Genomic DNA, 18,265 nt, shown 5'->3' with positions numbered 1-18,265 from the left:
ATGTATGTGTGCACATGCATGGGCATGTGTGCACATGGGCAAGTGCCCACGTGCCTGTTTGCATGCATGACCCCGTGTGCTTGCGCATGTGTGTGTGTGTATGTGTGGCAGAAAGCCACCTTTGCTTCTCCCCCAAGAAGTCTGCTATGTGACAGTTTTGATTAGGATGGGCCCAGCAGTGGACACATAGCTCTACCGTATCTCTTGGGGTAACCTGAGCTGGATACATTCCTGCGGGAGGGGGGAAACCTGCTCCCTCTGCCTACGTGACAAAAGCCTGGTGCCGAGGGTGTGGGCCCTCTGGTCACCTGAGTGGGGGAGGGAAAAGCCCCTGCTCCTCTGCCCAGGTACCCAGTGATGCTTTTTTAATCGGTTGGCGAGTTGCCAACACCGCTGGCTTCTCTTGGCCTGGGCTGCTGAGGTCAGAAAGGCTATACAGGGGCCTGGTCCAAGAAGAAGGGAGAAGCCATTTTTCCAGCATGGCCCAAACACCAGGACACAGGGAGAGAGTCTGATCCAACCGAAACGCTCTCTCTGGAAATCTCTGAGCCAGATCTCTACCATCTTCTGCACGATACTTGTAAGTGTTTCTAGAGCTAGTCAGCTCCCAGTGATGCATTTGCGTATTAAATGGCGACCTCAGCCAGACTGCTTTGCTCAGTGGTAATCCCTTGATAGCGCTCCACCTCTTACCCTCTTCTACCCCTACCCTCTGTAACCAATACCGTTCTCCTTTGTGACTGGCGTAGGAGACTTATTGAGGGGTGGGTTTAATTATGCCCAGGAGGCCCCTTGGGTCTGCGGACTAAGGGAGACTATCCTTTTTGGCCCCCGATTTGGGGAAGTGCCCCAAGTTCTTGCATTGGGTCAAGTGCCCGTAGGACTACTAGGCCTGTGTTTCCCTGAGGACACAGGACCTAGAAGGTCCCCTCTCGGGGTGGTGGCAGCACACGTTACCCCCAGACTCTGCGGTGGGGCTCGTCGGGGGGGTCTGCCAGGGCTTAGGCGCCCCTGGGGGGACACGTGGAGTCTGACAGGAGGATGGGCCTGGTGAGGTGGGAAGATCAATGCAGGAGCTCCCCCTACTGGCCCGCCACAGTATGTGCTTATGTGGGTGTGTTTGTGTGTGTGTGGGCACATGGGTGTGGGAGGGTGTGCATTTTGTGTGCATGCATGTGTGTCTGCGTGCAGGTACGTATGCCTCTGTGCATGCGTGTGTGTGAGCATGTGTGCAGTGGATGCGTGTGTAAATAATGTGTGCATGTTTGTGCATAACTGCACATACATGCTTGTGTGCATGTGTGCACACGTGTGTGTGAATGTGTCTGTGTGTGGGTGCACCTGTGTGGGTATTCATGGGTGCATGTGCAGTTGTGTGTGCATGTATGTGCAGACATGCCTCACTGTGTGGGGCATGTCTGTGTGTGTGGATGCACCTGCTTGTGGGTGCTCATTTGTGTTTGCACGTGCATGTGTGTGCATGCGTGAGCGTGTGTGCCTGCACATGTGTGTATGCATGCACCAATGTGTGCATGTGCCCATGTATGTGTTGGTATGTGTGTGGGCATATGCGTGTGTTGGTGTGTGTTTGCATGTGTGTAAATGTGTGTGCATGCACATGTGTATACATGCACACACGCCTGTGTGCACATATGCATATGTGTGTGTGTGGACATGTTCATGTTTGAGTGTATCTGCATGTGGGTGAGTCCGGGAGCAGGTGTGTCTATGCACGTCTTCATGTGTGTTCATGCATGTCTGTGCATGTATGCACGTTTGTGCACACGTTTGGGCATGTCTGAGTGAGTGTGCCTCTGTGTTTCTGTGCATGTATGGCATGTGGGTGTTTGCACGTTTGCAAGTGCACATTTCTGCATGTGTGCATGCGTGTGTAGGTGTGCTGCGTGCATTGCACGTGTGCTGTGCGCACATGGCTGTTTGTGCTTCTGTGTGCATGTCCGTGTGTGTGCACGTGCTGGGGCATGCGTGGGTGGGTATGAGCGCATGTGCGCGTGGCCGAGTGCGCTCACGTGGCTGCGCGTGTGCACACGCGTGTGTGCCCGGGGCCCCGCGGCTCGCAGGGGCGAGGGGCGCGGCGGCGGCCCGGCCGGGCGGGGCCGGCTCCTGGGGGCGGTGTCCAGCGCCCGCCCGCGCTTCTCCGGCTCCGCCCGCGGCTCTCCCCGCCCCGCCTTATTTCTCCCGCCCGCGGAGCGGGGCCGCCGGGGGTCCCTCTCCGCCCCGCCCCGCCCGGGGCTGCAGCCTCCTCTGCGCCCGCCTGGAGCTCCGGGTGAGTCGGTGCGGCCCCGCACGCCCGGCCCGGCCCGGCCCCTGCTTGTGTCCCTGCTCGGGGCGGGGGCGGCGGGGCAGGAGCGGGGCGCTGGGTCCGCACCCCTGGAAACCTGCCTCGAGTGCTCGTGTCCGCGCTGCGCGGGTGCCTTTCCCGCGGGTGACCGGGGCTCGTGTCAGTCCGGCTGCCACCGCAGCGCCGCGTGGCCTTGGTCCTGTTCCCCGCCCCCACCCCGCGCCGCCGGGGGGCCTAAACTCCCAGTTGTTCTAAGCAATGCCATCCTGACTGGGAGGGGGTACAGGCCCTGCCAGTCTACCCGGCAACCAGTGAGGCATTTCAAACTGGTTGGCTGGCAGCCAGCAGCTGCTGGCCTCCATTGGCCCAGGTAAATGAGGTTGTGAGGTCTATACAAGTTAAGGACTGCCCAGGAGGCAGGGCAGCAGCCATGATGAGAACTCACAGATAGTAGCTGGACCAGCTGAAACTCGCGCTCTCTTGAAACTCATGGTCAAGGAGCTGCCTGCCTCCGGACCCAATCTCCACCTGCCTCTGGATGATACTCGTGAGTAAGCTACCTGAGATCTAACTAGATATATAGCTTGCAGTAGCTCGGATGCCCGATCAACGGCTACCATGCCAATGTTTGCTCTAAGGGATTTCTCTGATATTGCTGTACCCCAGGGGTGGGCAAAATGCGGCCCGGGGGCCAGATGTGGCCTGCCAGGCCGTTCTATCCGGCCCGCAGGGCCCCTAAAAAATTCAGAAAATTAATATTTATCTGCCCTGGGCTGCCTGTTATATGGCCCGTGATGGCTTGCCAAAACCCAGTAAGCGGCCCTCTGCCCAAAATAATTGCCTGTCCCTGCTGTCCCCTGTCCCCTACTCCAAACCTAGTCCTTGTAATCAGTAAAGTTCTCCTTTATACCTAGCGTGGGAGGCTTATTGGGAGAGGGTCTAGATTATGCCTTGGGGTCCCCTTGGTTTGGCTGACTAAGGGAGACCGCTGCTTGTGCGTCGGAGTCGGGGAAGCACCCCAGGTTCTTGCAGTGGGTCAGGTCCCTCAAGGACTGCTAGGCCTGTGTTTCCCAGAGGTGCAGGTCCAAGATCAGTCCAGACTCTGGGTAGTGGCAGCGTTACCCCCAGGCTAGCGGGGGTGCTCCAGGGAAGGGGTCGGCCAGACGTGAGGCGCCTCCAGGGAGGCACCCGGAGCCTGGGAGGTGGTCCGGCGCAGTGAGGTTGGTGGCTCAACGTCGGAGCGCCCCCTACTGGCCCGCCACAGGGACTCTCTCTTTTTCCTGCTACAATTTGGGACTCTCTCTTTTCTGCTGTGCATTGGGTCGGTCTTTCTCTCTCTCCTGCTGATCCTTGGGGCACTCTCTCTCTTTTTCCAGATCTGCCTTGGGACTTGCTCTGATTCTCTCTCTGTCTCTGTGTCTTTCTCATTATTTCCTCTTGATCCTTGGGGCACCTCTATCTCTTTCCTGCTCTTGTTTGGGATCACCTTGCTCCCGGGAGTTCCTGCTGTTCCTTGGGACTCTCTCCCTGTCTTTTCTGCTGTTCTTTAGGTGTCTCTCTCTCTTTCTCTCTCTTTCCTTCTCTTTTTTGCCTAGTTTCTTATGGGTTTTTTTTAAAACCTCTCTCTCTCTCCGTGTGTGTATAAACATCTATTAAATTGTTGGTAGGATTATGTATAATCCAGGGCACATTCCACTGATTACATCTGCTTCTGGTTTGATGTACAAGTGAATAGCATAGTGCCAGGCTCCTGGTATATTACCACAGCATCTAGTTTCCCTTTAACTGTAGAAAAATATATGGTGTTTTCTATACGATGAGGCATGAGCCCCTCTGCACCCCTGTTTTCTAAATCCTACATCCACCCATGGCCTTAATCTCTCTTTTCTATCTGGGTGCCCTGCAGACTCTTGTTAGCTAAAAACCTTAACTGAGGTGTGATCATGTTCACTCAGGTGTAGATGTGACTGACTGTGAAGTAGTGGAGGCGCTGTTCAGGTGCTCCAGGAGGCTAGACTTTGCTTGATGACTCTCAATAAGAAATGTACATATAACGAGAATGCTGACAGTCACTGTTGCTGCTGGATTGAATTTTACACGACGGTGTCTGCAAAAGAAAACACTCAAACCTGCCAAGAAAAATTCCTTGCAGTAAAATATTATTCATATTTCACATTTACAATGCTGCCATGCAGTAACAGTGCACATATTATTACAATTCTTGGGGTGTTTTTCTTGTATGCATATATACACATATATTTAATGGTGGAACCATTTGCATGTTCAAAGGGGCTGGACTCGATGGTCCTCCGGGGTCCCTTCCAACCCAAATGTTTATGAAACCTGTCTGAAGTGTTTGGTGGGGGCAGGATGTGGTCACGTTTCTTCTGGTGCCGGTGTTTCATGTTTCCCAGAGCAGTGACTGGATGGATGCTCTCCTGGGCAGGCACTTCTCATGTGGGAGGTGTCTCTGAGCTCCATCATGATGCAAATGACCTTGAACAAAGGTGTGGGGGGGAGGGATCAGGTTTCTAGTGGTCAAACCTGTTTCTTGGGGCAGGGTGGGGTGGTAGCAGAGGCAGAGCAGTGGTTGCCCAGGTGCTGGGGACCGAGGTGGGAGGAGGGAGACCCGTCAGGTGGGTCCAGAATGAGGTGGGGGCTGCGGGTCAGGAGTGAGGGGCACCGCCAGGCTGGGGAGGCAGGGGTTCCAGGTTTGGCGTAAGGGGCACCCCCAGGAAGGGGGAGAGGACCTGGGCCCCTGGAGGAGATGGGGGTGTGGGCTGCACATTGCCTGGGCTGCAGGCAGGTGCACAAGGACTGGGGTAGGAGCTGTGGGGGGCTCCTGGAGCCAGCCCTGTTCCTGCTGCCTGTGCGGGGGCTGCAGGGAGCTGGGACAGTCAGGGAGTGGGGGATGGGCTGGGGCTGGGGCAGGGTCAGTCCTGGGTCTTCTATCACCTGGTCTGAGCCATTCTGCTTCCTTTCCTGTAGTCCATGGAGACTAGATACTGCCGAGAGTGAGGCCTCTCCTGGCAGAGGAAACAGAGGCGGCGCTGGAGCCCCTGCCACCCGCGGACCTTCCCTGCGCAGCCCTGGAGCAGCCGGGGGTGACGATGGAGGAGCAGCTCCCAGGAGGTCCCCAGACAGGAGCGGACTGGGCAGGACAAATCCCTTGTGTGGCCCACGCTGGGATCAGGTGCCTATCCCTGAGATGGTCGGCCCCACAGGAAGTTGAGCAGGGGCTCAAGGAGGAGCCGGTTCAGCACCAGGAGATGCGGGGGCAGGAGGTGAAGCAAATTGTGCAGCCCCATCTGTGCTTGCGTGACCCTTACAGACCCCACTGCTGGCACCGGGGCATGAGCTCCCCGTGCCAGAGACCTGGTGCCAGCACATCCAGGGCTGTGCTACCAGGAGGCTGAGGGCCTGTGGGAGCTCTGCCAGCACTGCAGCCAGGACCAGACAGTGGAGCTGGTGGTGTTGGAGTTGGTCCTGGCCATGCTGTCCCAGGAGATGTGGAGCTGGGTGTCGGGGCGCAGGGTGAAAACCTGGGACAAGGCAGTGACCCTGGTTGAGGGGTTTTGGCTGGGGCAGGTGGAGGATGAGAAACTCCATGTGTGAGCCTTTCGTCCTGATCGTGGATGCTGCCAACCTCATCTCCGTGTGCCTGGGGGATGTCTCCTGCCAACCCATCTCTCCCAGTCCCAGTTCCCTGGTGACACGTTCCTCTTGTCCCCAGGTCACGGTGAGCGTGAAGGTCAAGGAGGTGGCCTCAGACAGGATGCATCCCTGTGGGGCGCTGCAGCAGCCTGGTGATCCCTGGTTGGAGCAGGCCTGGGCCCAAACTACGGATGTGCCTCTGGAGGAGGCAGCACAGTGGGACAGCCCAGGGCCTTGGGACCAGCTACCTTGTGGCCCCAGAGAGGAGCTGATGCCAGGCCCAGAGTCAGGTGAGGGGCCAGGTGCAGGCTGGGGCATGGGTTTGAGTGCTACAGTGGTTGTCCATCTTCTGCCTCTTCCACAGGTCAAAGCCTCTGGCTGCCACAGTCACAGGCCAGTCCGGGAGAACAGCAGGGCTTTCCCCTGCAGGCAGCACCAGGCCTGACCTGTGCATTGTCTTCCCCACCCACAGGTGCAGGAACCGTGAGCAGAGCTCATCAGCAGCCTCCTCAAGAAGGGGATGCAAACCTGGAGCTGCCAAGGACTACCTCGGGGAGGCTGGGGGAGAGGGGCTCCCTGACCCTTGAAGCGAGCCAACTGCAGCAGGGGCAGGGGAGGCTGGCAAAGCAGGCAGAGAGCACAGAGGTGAGCAGGGCACCAGCTCCAGCTGGAGGTAGGAGTGCAGCTGGGGCTGTGCTAGGGAGAAGCCAGGGGTGTAGTCAATCGTTTGGAGAGAGCTAAGGAGCAACAAGCCTCTGGTGACAGGGGCTGCAGCCACACAAAGCCGGCATTTGCCAGAGCTTGCCTTCAGTGCCGAGAGTCAGGGGTTCTGGCATGGGAAGGCCAGGCCACAGTCATGGAGTCCCTGGCTCTAAAAGGTGCTGCCTCGAAGGGTTGAGCACATAGAACGGGATAGGCTGGGTCAGGGCAGACACGTGGACCCCTACGCCCATGGCTTCACCCACATCCCCTGTCAGTGCACAAGGGGGTATTTTGCACCCCTGTGTGTCATGGCCCAGCCTGCAGAGAGGTGTGGCGCAGAGGGATTGTGGAGAGGGCGGCGGGGGCTGGAGGCAGCTGGACCAAGAGACACTGATGGGGTAACGCTTGTGCCTGCAGCTCCTGGAGGCCTTTGAGGACGTGGCTGTGTATTTCACACGGGAGGAGTGGGAGCTGCTGGAAGACGCACAGAAGGGGCTGTACCGGGACCAGATGCTGAGGAACTGGCGAGCCCTCGTTTCCCTGGGTAACGCTGTTTCCTGCTTCTCCCTCCAGCCGTGTCAGCGCTGACCCTTACTGTCTTCTCCCGGCTTCTCACCACTCTTGTCCTCGTGAACTTCTGCCCAGGGGTTGAAATCCATGTCCTCCCCCCAGCTACTTGAGTGATAATGCGTCCCTCATGTTTAGCACCAACGTCTCCTGCTTCATTTGATCTGGCCTCCTCCACCTGAGTCTTGTAACCCCTGGTACTTCCAGCTGTGTCTTGGCAAAGGGATCTCCCTTTCCCTTCTCCGTGCTCTCAGGTCATCTCCAATTTGCTGGGCAGAAAAATTCACTGCCAGCTGTTCCTCAGGGAGTGGTTCTGATTTCTTCCCTGTCCTGCCTAGCGTGTCCTGTCCCACGAATCTAACAGTCTGAGCGTGCTCAATCAGTGCTGTCTAAAACTGCTTTCACCTCCTTTGGTTATGACCCAGCAGAGGGTAATGGAAGTCGTATTAGCCCCTGCTGCCAACACTCCTGAGATGAGCAGTTCCTTGATGCCGTTGCTAGTGACCTGTGCACAGGTGATGGAATCCGGGTACTTCTGTCTCCGGATTCCTGGAAGCTTCTGCCCATGTTCCTCCCATAGTCTTCATCTCCACAGGCTCTGGCTTAGCTGTGTGTACTTGGGGACCTGCTCCCAATTTGCTCTGCCATTCACAGAAGTTGTCATTTCCTCCTCCCGACATCCTTCTGCGTGTCAGATGCTCATCACGGTGATGAAAAGAGGGCTTGGTGCAGGACTGGTAAAAGCTGGTTGCCATTTCCAAAGGGTCTCTGGCTTGTGGGCAGGGCTGAGGGACTTACCTTGTACCAGGTCACTTTGCTTTTCTAGTGCTTTCTTTTCCCTCCAGTTCCCCTGATAGACTTTCTTAGGGAAGGGCTCCAAGGCTTTTTGCTCTGCAAAGACCATATCAACCCTTCCTGTATCATGGGCTTTCACGTGCTGCAAAAGGTGTCTCCTTCTGCCTTCTCTTGTCTGTATCCAGGACTCCTGAGACCTTTGTTTCAAACCCGGCAGGTTTTCCCCACTTCTGTGCTCATCTCCCCTTCTGGGATGATCCTCCCATTGGATGGGATGATTGCTTTCATTGCCGCTAGTTCTCATAAAACCATCCATTCCTCTGTCCTGTTGGGAATGACCCTCTCTCCCAGATATCTCCTGGTCAAATATATGTCCTGGATTCTGTTCACTGCTGCCAGGTCTCACTTTAAATCTTCCCAGAGAAGAAACTCACTTCCATTCCTTTGCCTGGAATGACACTGAGAAGATAGATGTTATCCAGCCACCAGTGTGTCCACCATCTCTTTACTTTGGTGCCTTGTAAATACTGAAAGCTTCATCTTTCTGCTCTTTGGCACATCACACGTCACTGCGTCTCCACCCCCATCCCTGTCGTCTCATACCTGTTTTATACCTCCAAGTGGTGGGTACAGTACTATGTTTCCTATGACCGTGCCCCCAGCACCTGGGTGACAAGGGCCATCATCTCTTGCATCCTAAATGTCCTCCCTCCCTTGTCCTTCAAGGCCTCAGGAGAATCCTTGAGTTCATTGAATCCATTCCCCAAATGCCAGTCACTTATATGCATCCGCTACCCAGTCATGAATGCTTTTTAACTACTGCCCCGAACAGGGCATCGAGGTCCCAGACCTGACTTAATCCGCCGCATTGTGCTAGGACAGGAGGAGCTCTGGGTCTGTGATGATGAGGACTGTGTGGACATCTCAAAGTCGGAGGACCTGCTGCCAGGTGAGTTGTGGCTGCCCCCTCTCCCAAGTCCCATCTCAGACATGCTCCATGCCCACAGTGACGGGGCCTGGAACCGCAGACCTGCCCGGCTCTGCCCTTCCTGGTTTCTGACCTTGAACACTTTATGCAGTCATGTGTCCCGGGAGGTGTTGTTCCCACGCACTGAAACTCCAAGGTGTGGAGACGAGCAGTCTTTCCCTTCTCCCCATAACTACAACTGCTAGGGGACATCCAAGTACAGGCCTGGGATACCGTAGTCCAGGCTTGTCCAACATCTGGCCTGCGGGGCTGTCACGCGGCCCTTCAAGCCATTTTCTGAGGCCCGAGGTGCTGCGATGGGAAATTAAAGTAAACACTGTACTTTCATTTCAGGGGGGTGATGTGATACCGCTTCCTGTGAGGTCTTTGAATATGTCTCACCGGCCCACTGGGTGATAAAAAGTTCATGATTTGGTCCCACATTGAAAAAGGTTGACACCCCTGTCATAGTCTTAAATTTCCAATTATATTTAGCAGTGTAAGATTAGATTCCTCAGCGCAAGGTAGCCATACCTCTACAGCACCCTCTCCCACGGCATGATGGATTTGTAGTTCCCCGTGGAAATCTACGTGGTGGGTCGAAGCTTTGTGTAGCCAATATTCAAGGACAAGAGAGAGGCGTGGGACTTTCCCTGGTGTCTCCTGGTGAGGTCCAGCTGGGACCGAGGAAGCGTTGACTCCTGATCTGAGGCTGCATTAAATGGCTCCATGGGGTGGTGGGATTCACAAGCTTCCATGTTATGGGGGGAAGTGGATCCCCCACAGCTCGTGTCTTTGTGCTTTGTCTCTGGGCCATGAGTGTCACAGAGCTCGGGACTCAGCAGGGAGTGCACGTGCAGGTTCATGCCCAGATCTTTGTCCCCGGGCAGATTCTGGTGACGTGCAGGCCACCTGGGCCCCATCAGCAGAGGAAAGCCACATAGACCTGGTCCAATCTCCACACCTTTCCCTGGAAGCAGGAAGAAGGCACAGCCCTGTTCCTTTCAGGAAAGAGACCCCCAGCTCTAAGTCCTCCTCTCCCAGAGCAGGTTTTGGAGGCAAGAGGGGTGAGCCATATGGGCTTTTTCTACCTTGGAGACGCATCTGGTCCAGTGTAAAGCCATTCTCCCCATACACCCCTGACTTCTGGGGAGCCCTAGAAATTCACCATGAGGCTGTCCATCCTGGTACCAGACACTGCTTTCAGGACTGCCAGAGATGATGGGCAAGTACTGGAGAGCAGTCTCAACAATGCACTTGGGCTTGTGAAGCATGTCAGCCTAGGCAGGTGGAGGGCTCGGCATCATCTCCCCCTGGACCCGTTAGTGTTGTGGGACAGAGCAGCCCTTAAAGAAACTTCTTTCCTTCTGAGTCTTCCTCTAGTCTTTTGTGCCCCTTAGAGGAGGAAGCCATTCAGGTCCTGCCCTAACACATGTCCCACATGGGTTTCTCCCAGCAGGGCCTGAGAGGATGGGGCTGACAGCTGGGCCAGAAACCCTAAGCACCTGGCTCTGACCTCCACTGAGCAAGGACCGTTAGCCCGGTACACAGACATACCCCTCCCTCCCTCCCTTGTGGTTTGGCAGGAAGACCATGTTCTCTTCAGAAGACTTAAGTGCCAAGGTGCAGTCATGCTCGCAGGCCCATCGCAGCAGAGGGAATAGCAGTATTTGGCTTGTGCGAGCAAGGCAGGGAATAAGCTGGAGTTTCTCTTCCCCATGCAGGAGGCACCTGGCTGCTGTGCAGAGCTGAGAAGCACAGTCTGGAAGAAGGGCCTGCAAACCTGGAGCCACCCTGGACTTCCCCCAGGGGTTTGGGTGAGATGGAGTCCCTGAGACCTGAGGAAGACCAGTGGCTCCAGAGCCAGGGGAGACCCCAAAAGCTGAGGGAGAACATAGCAGTGAAACAGGTGCCATCTTCCCCTGGGCATGAGAGTAGAGAAAGTAGAGAGTCCAGAGAGAGCCCTGGGCCCAGGGAAGGATTTGTGGAGCTGAATAGCCATAAGGTAAAGTTCCACCAGAAAGAAACCCTGTGTCCAAACCAAACCAGTGGGGAGGGACTGAGAGGGAAACAGGACGGTCCCACCGGGGCAGGGGTGCACTTTGCTCCTGGGCTTGAGTGCCAGAAAATCTTTTCCTGCCCCTCAAACCAGGCTCTGCCAGCTGGGTGCCGTGAGTGTGGGAAGAACTTCACCTGCTCCTCCAGCCTGGCTGAGCACCAGGGCATCTATACCGGGGAGAAGCCATACCAGTGCTCTGAATGTGGGAAGAGCTTCAGTCGTTCCTCCTATCTGATGCGACATCAGCGCATCCATACCAAGGAGAAGCCATATCAGTGCCTTGAATGTGGGAAGAGATTCAAGGATTCGTCCTACCTGGCCCAGCACCAACGTATCCACACAGGAGAGAAACCACATCGGTGCTCTGTGTGCGGGAAGAGCTTCACCATTTCATCCTACCTGGCCAAGCACCAACACATCCACACTGGGGAGAAGCCATATCACTGCTCTGTGTGTGGTAAGAGCTTCACCTATCCCTCCAGTCTAGCACAACACCAATATATCCACACAGGAGAGAAGCTACATCAGTGCTCTGTGTGTGGGAAGAGCTTCAACCGTTCATCCAACCTGGCCCAGCACCAACATGTCCACACAAGGGAGAAGCCACATTGGTGCTCTGTGTGTGGGAAGAGCTTTACCCATCCCTCCAGTCTGGCCCATCACCAACGTATCCACACAGGAGAGAAGCTACATCAGTGCTCTGTGTGTGGGAAGAGCTTCACTCGTTCATCCAACCTGGCCATCCACCAGCGTATCCACACAGGGGAGAAGCCACATTGGTGCTCTGTGTGTGGGAAGAGCTTCACCTGTTCCTCCAATCTGTCAGAACACCAGCGCATCCACACGGGGGAGAGGCCACATCAGTGCTTCGTGTGTGGGAAGAGCTTCACCCATTCCTCCAGTCTGGCAAAACACCAACATATCCACACCGGGGAGAAGCCACATCAGTGCTCTGTGTGTGGGAAGAGCTTCACCCATACCTCCAGTCTGGCACAACACCAGCGTATCCACACTGGGGAGAAGCCACATCAGTGCTCTGTGTGCGGGAAGAGCTTCACCCATTCCTCCAGTCTGGCAAAACATGAACATATCCACACAGGGGACAAGCTACATCAGTGCTCTGTGTGTGGGAAGAGCTTCAACCGGACCTCCACTCTGGCACAACACCAGCGTATCCACACAGGGGAGAGGCCACATCAGTGCTCTGTGTGTGGGAAGAGCTTCACCCATCCGTCCAGTCTGGCAAAACACGAACATATCCACACAGGGTTGAAGCCACATCAGTGCTCTGTGTGTGGGAAGAGCTTCATCCATCCCTCCACTCTGGCACAACACCAGCACATCCACACTGGGGAGAAGCCACATCAGTGCTCTGTGTGTGGGAAGAGCTTCAACCGGACCTCCCACCTAGCCCGGCACCAGCACATCCACACTGGGGAAAAGCCATATCAGTGCTCTGAGTGTGGGAAGAGCTTCACCAGTTCGTCCAAACTTACTTGTCACCAACGCATCCACACAGGGGAGAAGCCACATCAGCGCTCTGTGTGTGGGAAGAGCTTCACCCAGTCCTCACATTTGGCCCAGCACCAGCGTATCCCCATGGGAGTAGCCACATCAGTGTTCTGTGTTTGGGAACAGCTTCATCAATTTGTCCTGTTGCACAAATTACCAATTAGCTCAATTGACAAGTGAGACCTAATGAGGGGGATAAGGCAAGATGCCGTGTCTATTAAAACTACAAAAACATTATAGACATCACATACACACACTCACACTCACCCTGGAGATGTTATGCTTACCAAAGTCCGTTGCTCACTGCTACACTTAGGTGGCCAGCCTAGTGAGTGTGAGAGATTAGAAACGGGGCATACAGACACGCCTGTGTTCCAGTGAAGTTTTGCAGAGTGTCTCCCACTTCTTGCTGCTAAGTCTCTCTCCTTTATAGGGGTTATCAAGTTGGTGTTGGGTGACTGGTCCGCCTTTCCTGACTCTGTAGCTTCTTTGTCTAAAATCTTTTCAGTACTTTTCCGTTCTGACAAGTGGTTAGGCTCATGCATCATCGTCCGTAGGTGTTGCTTGTCAATAACTGTTTTACAACATTCTTCCATTGTCGCTGGTGTGGGCTGTGTCCAGCGTCTTTAGCTGTGAGATGTTGCAGACCTTGTCTGCAGTCTTATCTTTTTTGTTTATCTTTATTCTTCACCTGGTTCAGACTGGATTCTGAATTTATCTCTTCAGCCTCTTCTTAGCATAGCTCACCATTTGGTAACTTGTTTGTTAACACATAGCTTAATTCTGCTCTTACCAATCACTTTACTCTCATTCATCCATACATCCAAGTATCATAAAAAAAATACAAAAAGAAAGAATACTTGTTTTGCTATATAAAAATACAATAACAAGATACAAAAGTACCATAAGCTTTTAATTCATAATAGCAAATTTTAAATTGCTAACTTAAAATTGTTACAGCCCTGGCACTAGTGTATCTACAAATTGGAGAAGAAGTGCTGAGCATGGAAAGAGCTTCTCCCAGTCCTTCAGCCTGGCCACACACCAGTGTATGGATACAGGGGAGAAGCCACAACTGTGCTTTGTGTGTGGGAAGAGCTTCACTGTGTCCTATACCCTGACCACCCACAAGCATATTCACACAGGTCAGAAGTCATACCAGAGCTCTGAGTGTTGAAAGAGCTTCACCCATCCTTCAGCCTGGCCACACACCAGCGTATGCATAAAGGAGAGGTACCACATTGTTCCCTGAGTGTCAGAAGACCTTCAGTATTTCGTCCCACCTGGCCTAGCACCAGCGCATCCACAGAGGGGAGAAGCCACGTCATTTCCCTGTGTGTTCAAAGCATTTCACCAATTCCTCCTATCTGGACATGCACCAATGCTCTGTCTGTATCCCTGGACTGGGCCATTCCAGCCCCTCCCCCACAATCTGTTTTTAAACACTGGCTGTTTGGAGCAACCTGGTCACCTAGGCAACCAGGCTGTAAAAAAATCCTGCAGGGAGGGAAGTTTTCTCTCTCTCTTCCTGTGGCAATTATTTTGGGACCCAGACAAGAATTGGACCTCCTCAGAGAGCCTCTTTGGATGATTCTACCATGAGTAGAGTTTGAATTTAGCCAGTAGAATAGGACTACGTAATTTATCCACATTTTAAAAAGCAGCCCCGTGCCCATATTTGAAAGGCTTAATTTATTGTTTTGCTCAGGGCATTTTCTTTTGAAATTCCTTTGTTCCATATCCCTCCTCCATTCTCTCCCTCTCCGATCAATAAAGCTATCTGTTATGGTGTGCCTGGCTCTGAATTCCTGAGGGAAGAGGGGAGAGACAAGCTTTTATTGCCCCTTTTGCTCAGCTGGCTAAGGTGGGTTTGGCTATTTACTTTCCTTCAGTACAGAAGGGTCTTTGAAGGCTTCAGGCGATAAGAAGCACCCAGAACCATTACCAGTGGGTAGAGTACTCCCAATGTTGGCGGTGTCTGTGTACATCGGGCTGAACAGAGCCCTAACAGAGACCAGTGTCCCCTGCACACACAATGAGCTGAGCTGATCCGAAATATGCCTGCTCAGTCATAATTGCAGCTGCCTCTTTGCACACCAGTCTTAGTTCAATGTACAAATAATCATCATCCAGTCGTTGGCTCCGTACGTGCAGGTCTGTGACTGGGGAAAGGTCCGTGACCAGGGGCTTCTGGTAATCACACATGTCTGCCCCATCGCCATCCAGCCGTCACTGTGGGACTTGCTACTAAAGCAAGAGGCCTATGCATGTCTTTTTTTTACCATGGGGATGACATTATACATCAGCAACCACACAGTACTTCACAGGAAGGAAACCTGAATCCCATGGCCAGAAAAACCAAAAGGACTGAAGATTTCTGTTGTGCTGCAACCTACTTCTACCACCATCTTGACATATTCTGCTTCATCTGCTTGCTCCACCATCAAGAACTTTTCCCTGTATTTTTGGAGCACTATTAGCCAGGCAAGCTTGCTCTCAACTTCACCAACATGTGTGACCCTAGCAGAAGTCCATGGCCACAGACGGCATCACTCTTGATGTCAAGGATAGCGGACAAGCCTCTCAGCATCATGTCTCAGTCATGATCCTTGCGACGATGCCTTGAGAAGACTGCCTACGAGAGAGAAAAAGGAGAACAAAAAGCCTGTATGAGTGAAATCCCCTGTAATTTCCACATCACGGGCTAGTTCTGTGCAGCTGCTTTCTGGTAGCCACTTCGTAGCCAGCGTATAGCAGGCATGCACACAGACACTTTTCCCATCACGCAAAGCTTTGGGAAAGGATCTTGTGGGGTTGGTGCTTGCAGGAGGAGAGGCCAGATAGGGAGCAGTATATTCAGCAAAAGAGATAACACAAGCTCCTCTCCCACTCCAGCCAGAGCCTTTCAAACATAAGCTTTGAACACAGTTCCCATGGTGTCCCAGTATCCCTCCCCAGCCCAGGCCAGGGATCAATGCCCGCGTGTTTGCAGAGAGGGAATGGCAGCTGCAAAGCTAACTGCCAGGGCCAAAGCTTTGGGTCTTGTGTTGTAGCGCCCCACTAAGATTGGGACTTCCTCAAACCCTCAATGCAGCGAAGTGCGTATTAGGAGACAGCAAAACTGAGAGAGGATCAGCTTAGCCCCACTGTGCTCATTCAGGCTCTCCATGATACTACTGGGCAACAGTCCCTCCCTCCCAGCAGATTCTCTCCTCTGGGATCAGAGAAGTGTTAGTATGTCAGCCTTGTTGGTATGTCAGCCTAGGAAGTATAGTCTTTTTCAAAATACAACATGCCCACTTTGCAAATAAAATAAGCAGCTGGAAATCCCACAATTCATTACATGCAAGACACAGGGCAGGAGCAGTTTGTGCCAGTTACTGGGCAAAAGCAAAAGCCAGACCTTCGTGGGAGCTATAGGGTGCAGAGCACCGAGCAGGCTCCGGCTCCTTGCTGCTGCTCCCCAGTTAGGTACTACAAGTCAGCATCTGTTTCTCTTCAGTCTCACTTTCAAGAACAAGGTGTGTATTACATTGTGGGTCATGCTGTATGCGGGGAACTATAACATGCACCTTTTACATGCACATCATGTCCCTACTTGAATGTCACCCATTCTGTACAGGAGCCTTTCAAAATGAAAAGACCAGTGAAAATACAAATGAAGGGTATTTTGTAAAAGCTTTACCTGGCATACTGGGACAACAGAAAAAGGCAGCCCTGGCCTATGTCAGGCAGCCCTCAAGGCATCCTCCTACATTCAAAGAACATGGAAAGGGTTACGGGAAGACATACCGTGACAGCTTGATTGGTGGCCCTGGGACACAGGGCAGCTCTGGATGCAGTGGGAAGTCGGGCGATGGGCTGGATCAGGTGTCCTGCTGTGCCTAGGCCAACTGCACAGGGAGTCTGCAGTGCTGCAGCGTCCTCACCCCTCTGGTTCTCGACTGGCATCCCACTGCCAACACCAGGCCTCACTGCAGTTGTCCTGGGCTTGACCTAGTGTCAGAAAGGGGAGATAACAAATTGATGAAAGAGACTTTTATTGCAGTGGGGAAGGGTTTGTGACAGCCTCCTGCCAGATGCAGTGGCCAGTGGGATGCAGACAAATCCCAACCCCCTGGTCACACCACACCATGCCACATCGCACCACACTACGCCACACCTTTGCTGTTTCCACTGAGTAAACCTTCACTTTCCTGGAGGTGGTGGTCAGTGGTTCCCTGAGGGTCCAGGTGTGACAGCATGCTCATGACTTGTCTGGGGCTCCTCTTTCCCTGCAGCCCACCCCTTTCCACTCGGTCTTGTAATTAGCCCTGGTAACATCTTGGTGTGGTGACGTTGTCTTTTCTTCTATGCAAGGTATTTGGCAGGAATGCAGACACCAAGCAATGATGACTTGGCGCTGAGCCATCCCTTTCCTGGGCATGGGTTGGATTGGTGCCTGGTGCACCCCCCACTCACCCACCTTCCCTCCCTGGTGCTAGGCCAGCTATGGCACCATCTCATCTTGATCTCCACTTCCCCTGAGTGAAGCCTCCATTCTCAGTGGCCTCCTCCCAGGGTATCCCAAACTCACAGGCGTACCGGCTGGGTACATGGTGTTGGGAAGTGTCCTCACTGGAGTTCTTCACCTGTTTCCTGTTCACATCCCCCTGGGCAGTCCTTTCCCAGGCCCACCTGAGCTACATGATTTGGCACAGGCGTCCGTGTGCCTTTTGGGGACCTGCTGCATCTTAGCTCAGGTGCTCACTGACTCAGTTGGGAGGAAGAGCATCTGCCTGGGTCCCCAATAGTGCAGCAGTCGAGACAGCGTGCGGTGCTTTTCTGCTGTTTTGTCTTCCAGGGGAATTTGCTGGATCCCTTCATGTGGTGAGTTGAGCGTCCAGGTTTTTCCCAGATGCTACAGAAGAAGTACGAGTGTCCAATGCTTCCCCAGGTGTGCTGACCTTGGGGAAAACTCCCTGATCCCTTCCAGCAGCTGGGAGAGCATCCAATCCTGTATAAAGTGTCCTGGTTCAAGCCCCCGGGGCCTCTGTATCCGGGCCCACTCTCAAGCCGTTGCACCTGGTCCTTGGGGCAATCAGCGGGGCTCCTGTGTTCGGCGTGGCACTGCCTGCCTTGATTGCAGCCGGGTCCCTGGAGCCGCAGTGCCGAGGTGCAGCGGGCAGGGGCCTGTTACAAGGTTACATGAGAGTGAGGGGGGCAATCCCAACATTAAGATTTCCTTGGGCTTTGAATGCTACAAGCAAATGGGGACGCGATGGGCTAGGGGTCGGAGGAGTGGTAAGGAATGGGATCAGCCAGCATATAGCCAAATGATATCACCGTGCCCAGGGCTGTCTCACGGATGTCCTGTGAACACGAGTATTTTCCTGTCATAAAAGCTGAAGACATCTACAAAAATGCCTAGTCCCCTATTTACATCTGTGCTCTGAGGACAAGGGCCGTTTTCCCAGGGAATGTGTAGTTCCCAGCTGGACACTTTGGGGGATATACATCACAGCAATGCCATAGGTAACACAGGTGCACTGTGAATCAGTTCAAAAAGTTCCTCCCTTTCCAGAGACGCTTGTGACCCTTTCCATATGGCTTTAAAGGGACTCCAGAGGAATTTGTAGGCAGTGGGGGGCAGGAAACAAGGTTAAAATAAAAACAAAATTGAAAATTCAAACTACAAATTCTGAATGAAGAGTCATTCCAACAAAAG

At 53.8% G+C, this 18,265-nt stretch overlaps 1 protein-coding gene across 7 annotated transcripts; it reads left to right on the top strand.

The window, feature by feature from the left end:
- The first annotated feature begins 424 nt into the window (after nt 1-424).
- LOC132244190 (zinc finger protein 135-like) lies at nt 425-14,349 on the top strand. 7 transcript variants are annotated; one of them, XM_059715240.1, is made up of 9 exons: nt 2,165-2,287; nt 5,291-5,586; nt 6,036-6,246; nt 6,429-6,601; nt 7,076-7,202; nt 8,853-8,969; nt 9,878-10,054; nt 10,712-10,992; nt 11,140-14,349. In XM_059715240.1, the coding sequence occupies exons 2-9, from the start codon at nt 5,413-5,415 to the stop codon at nt 12,736-12,738; spliced, it is 2,859 nt and encodes a 952-aa protein (XP_059571223.1). In that variant the 5' UTR covers nt 2,165-2,287; nt 5,291-5,412; the 3' UTR covers nt 12,739-14,349. The 7 variants fall into 7 exon arrangements, with proteins under 7 accessions (XP_059571221.1, XP_059571222.1, XP_059571219.1 ...); XM_059715238.1 differs by lacking the exon at nt 2,165-2,287 and adding an exon at nt 425-580 and having other exon boundaries at nt 10,712-14,349; XM_059715239.1 differs by having other exon boundaries at nt 2,158-2,287; nt 8,898-8,969; nt 10,712-14,349.
- The last annotated feature ends 3,916 nt before the right edge of the window (nt 14,350-18,265 follow it).

This window comes from Alligator mississippiensis, chromosome 11 (assembly GCF_030867095.1).
Source record: "Alligator mississippiensis isolate rAllMis1 chromosome 11, rAllMis1, whole genome shotgun sequence".
NCBI lineage: Eukaryota > Metazoa > Chordata > Crocodylia > Alligatoridae > Alligator > Alligator mississippiensis.
The sequence above is the reverse complement of the archived record's forward strand: the minus strand, read 5'-3'. Positions and strand labels throughout refer to the sequence as shown.

Coding starts and splice junctions, on each gene's coding strand:
- LOC132244190 (XM_059715238.1), top strand. CDS start 5,413: ATGGAGGAGCAGCTCCCAGGAGGTCCCCAGACAGGAGCGGACTGGGCA. Junction 5,587..6,035: donor AGGAGATGCGGGGGCAGGAG/GTGAAGCAAATT, acceptor TCTTGTCCCCAG/GTCACGGTGAGCGTGAAGGT. Junction 10,055..10,711: donor AGGTTTTGGAGGCAAGAGGG/GTGAGCCATATG, acceptor TTCCCCATGCAG/GAGGCACCTGGCTGCTGTGC.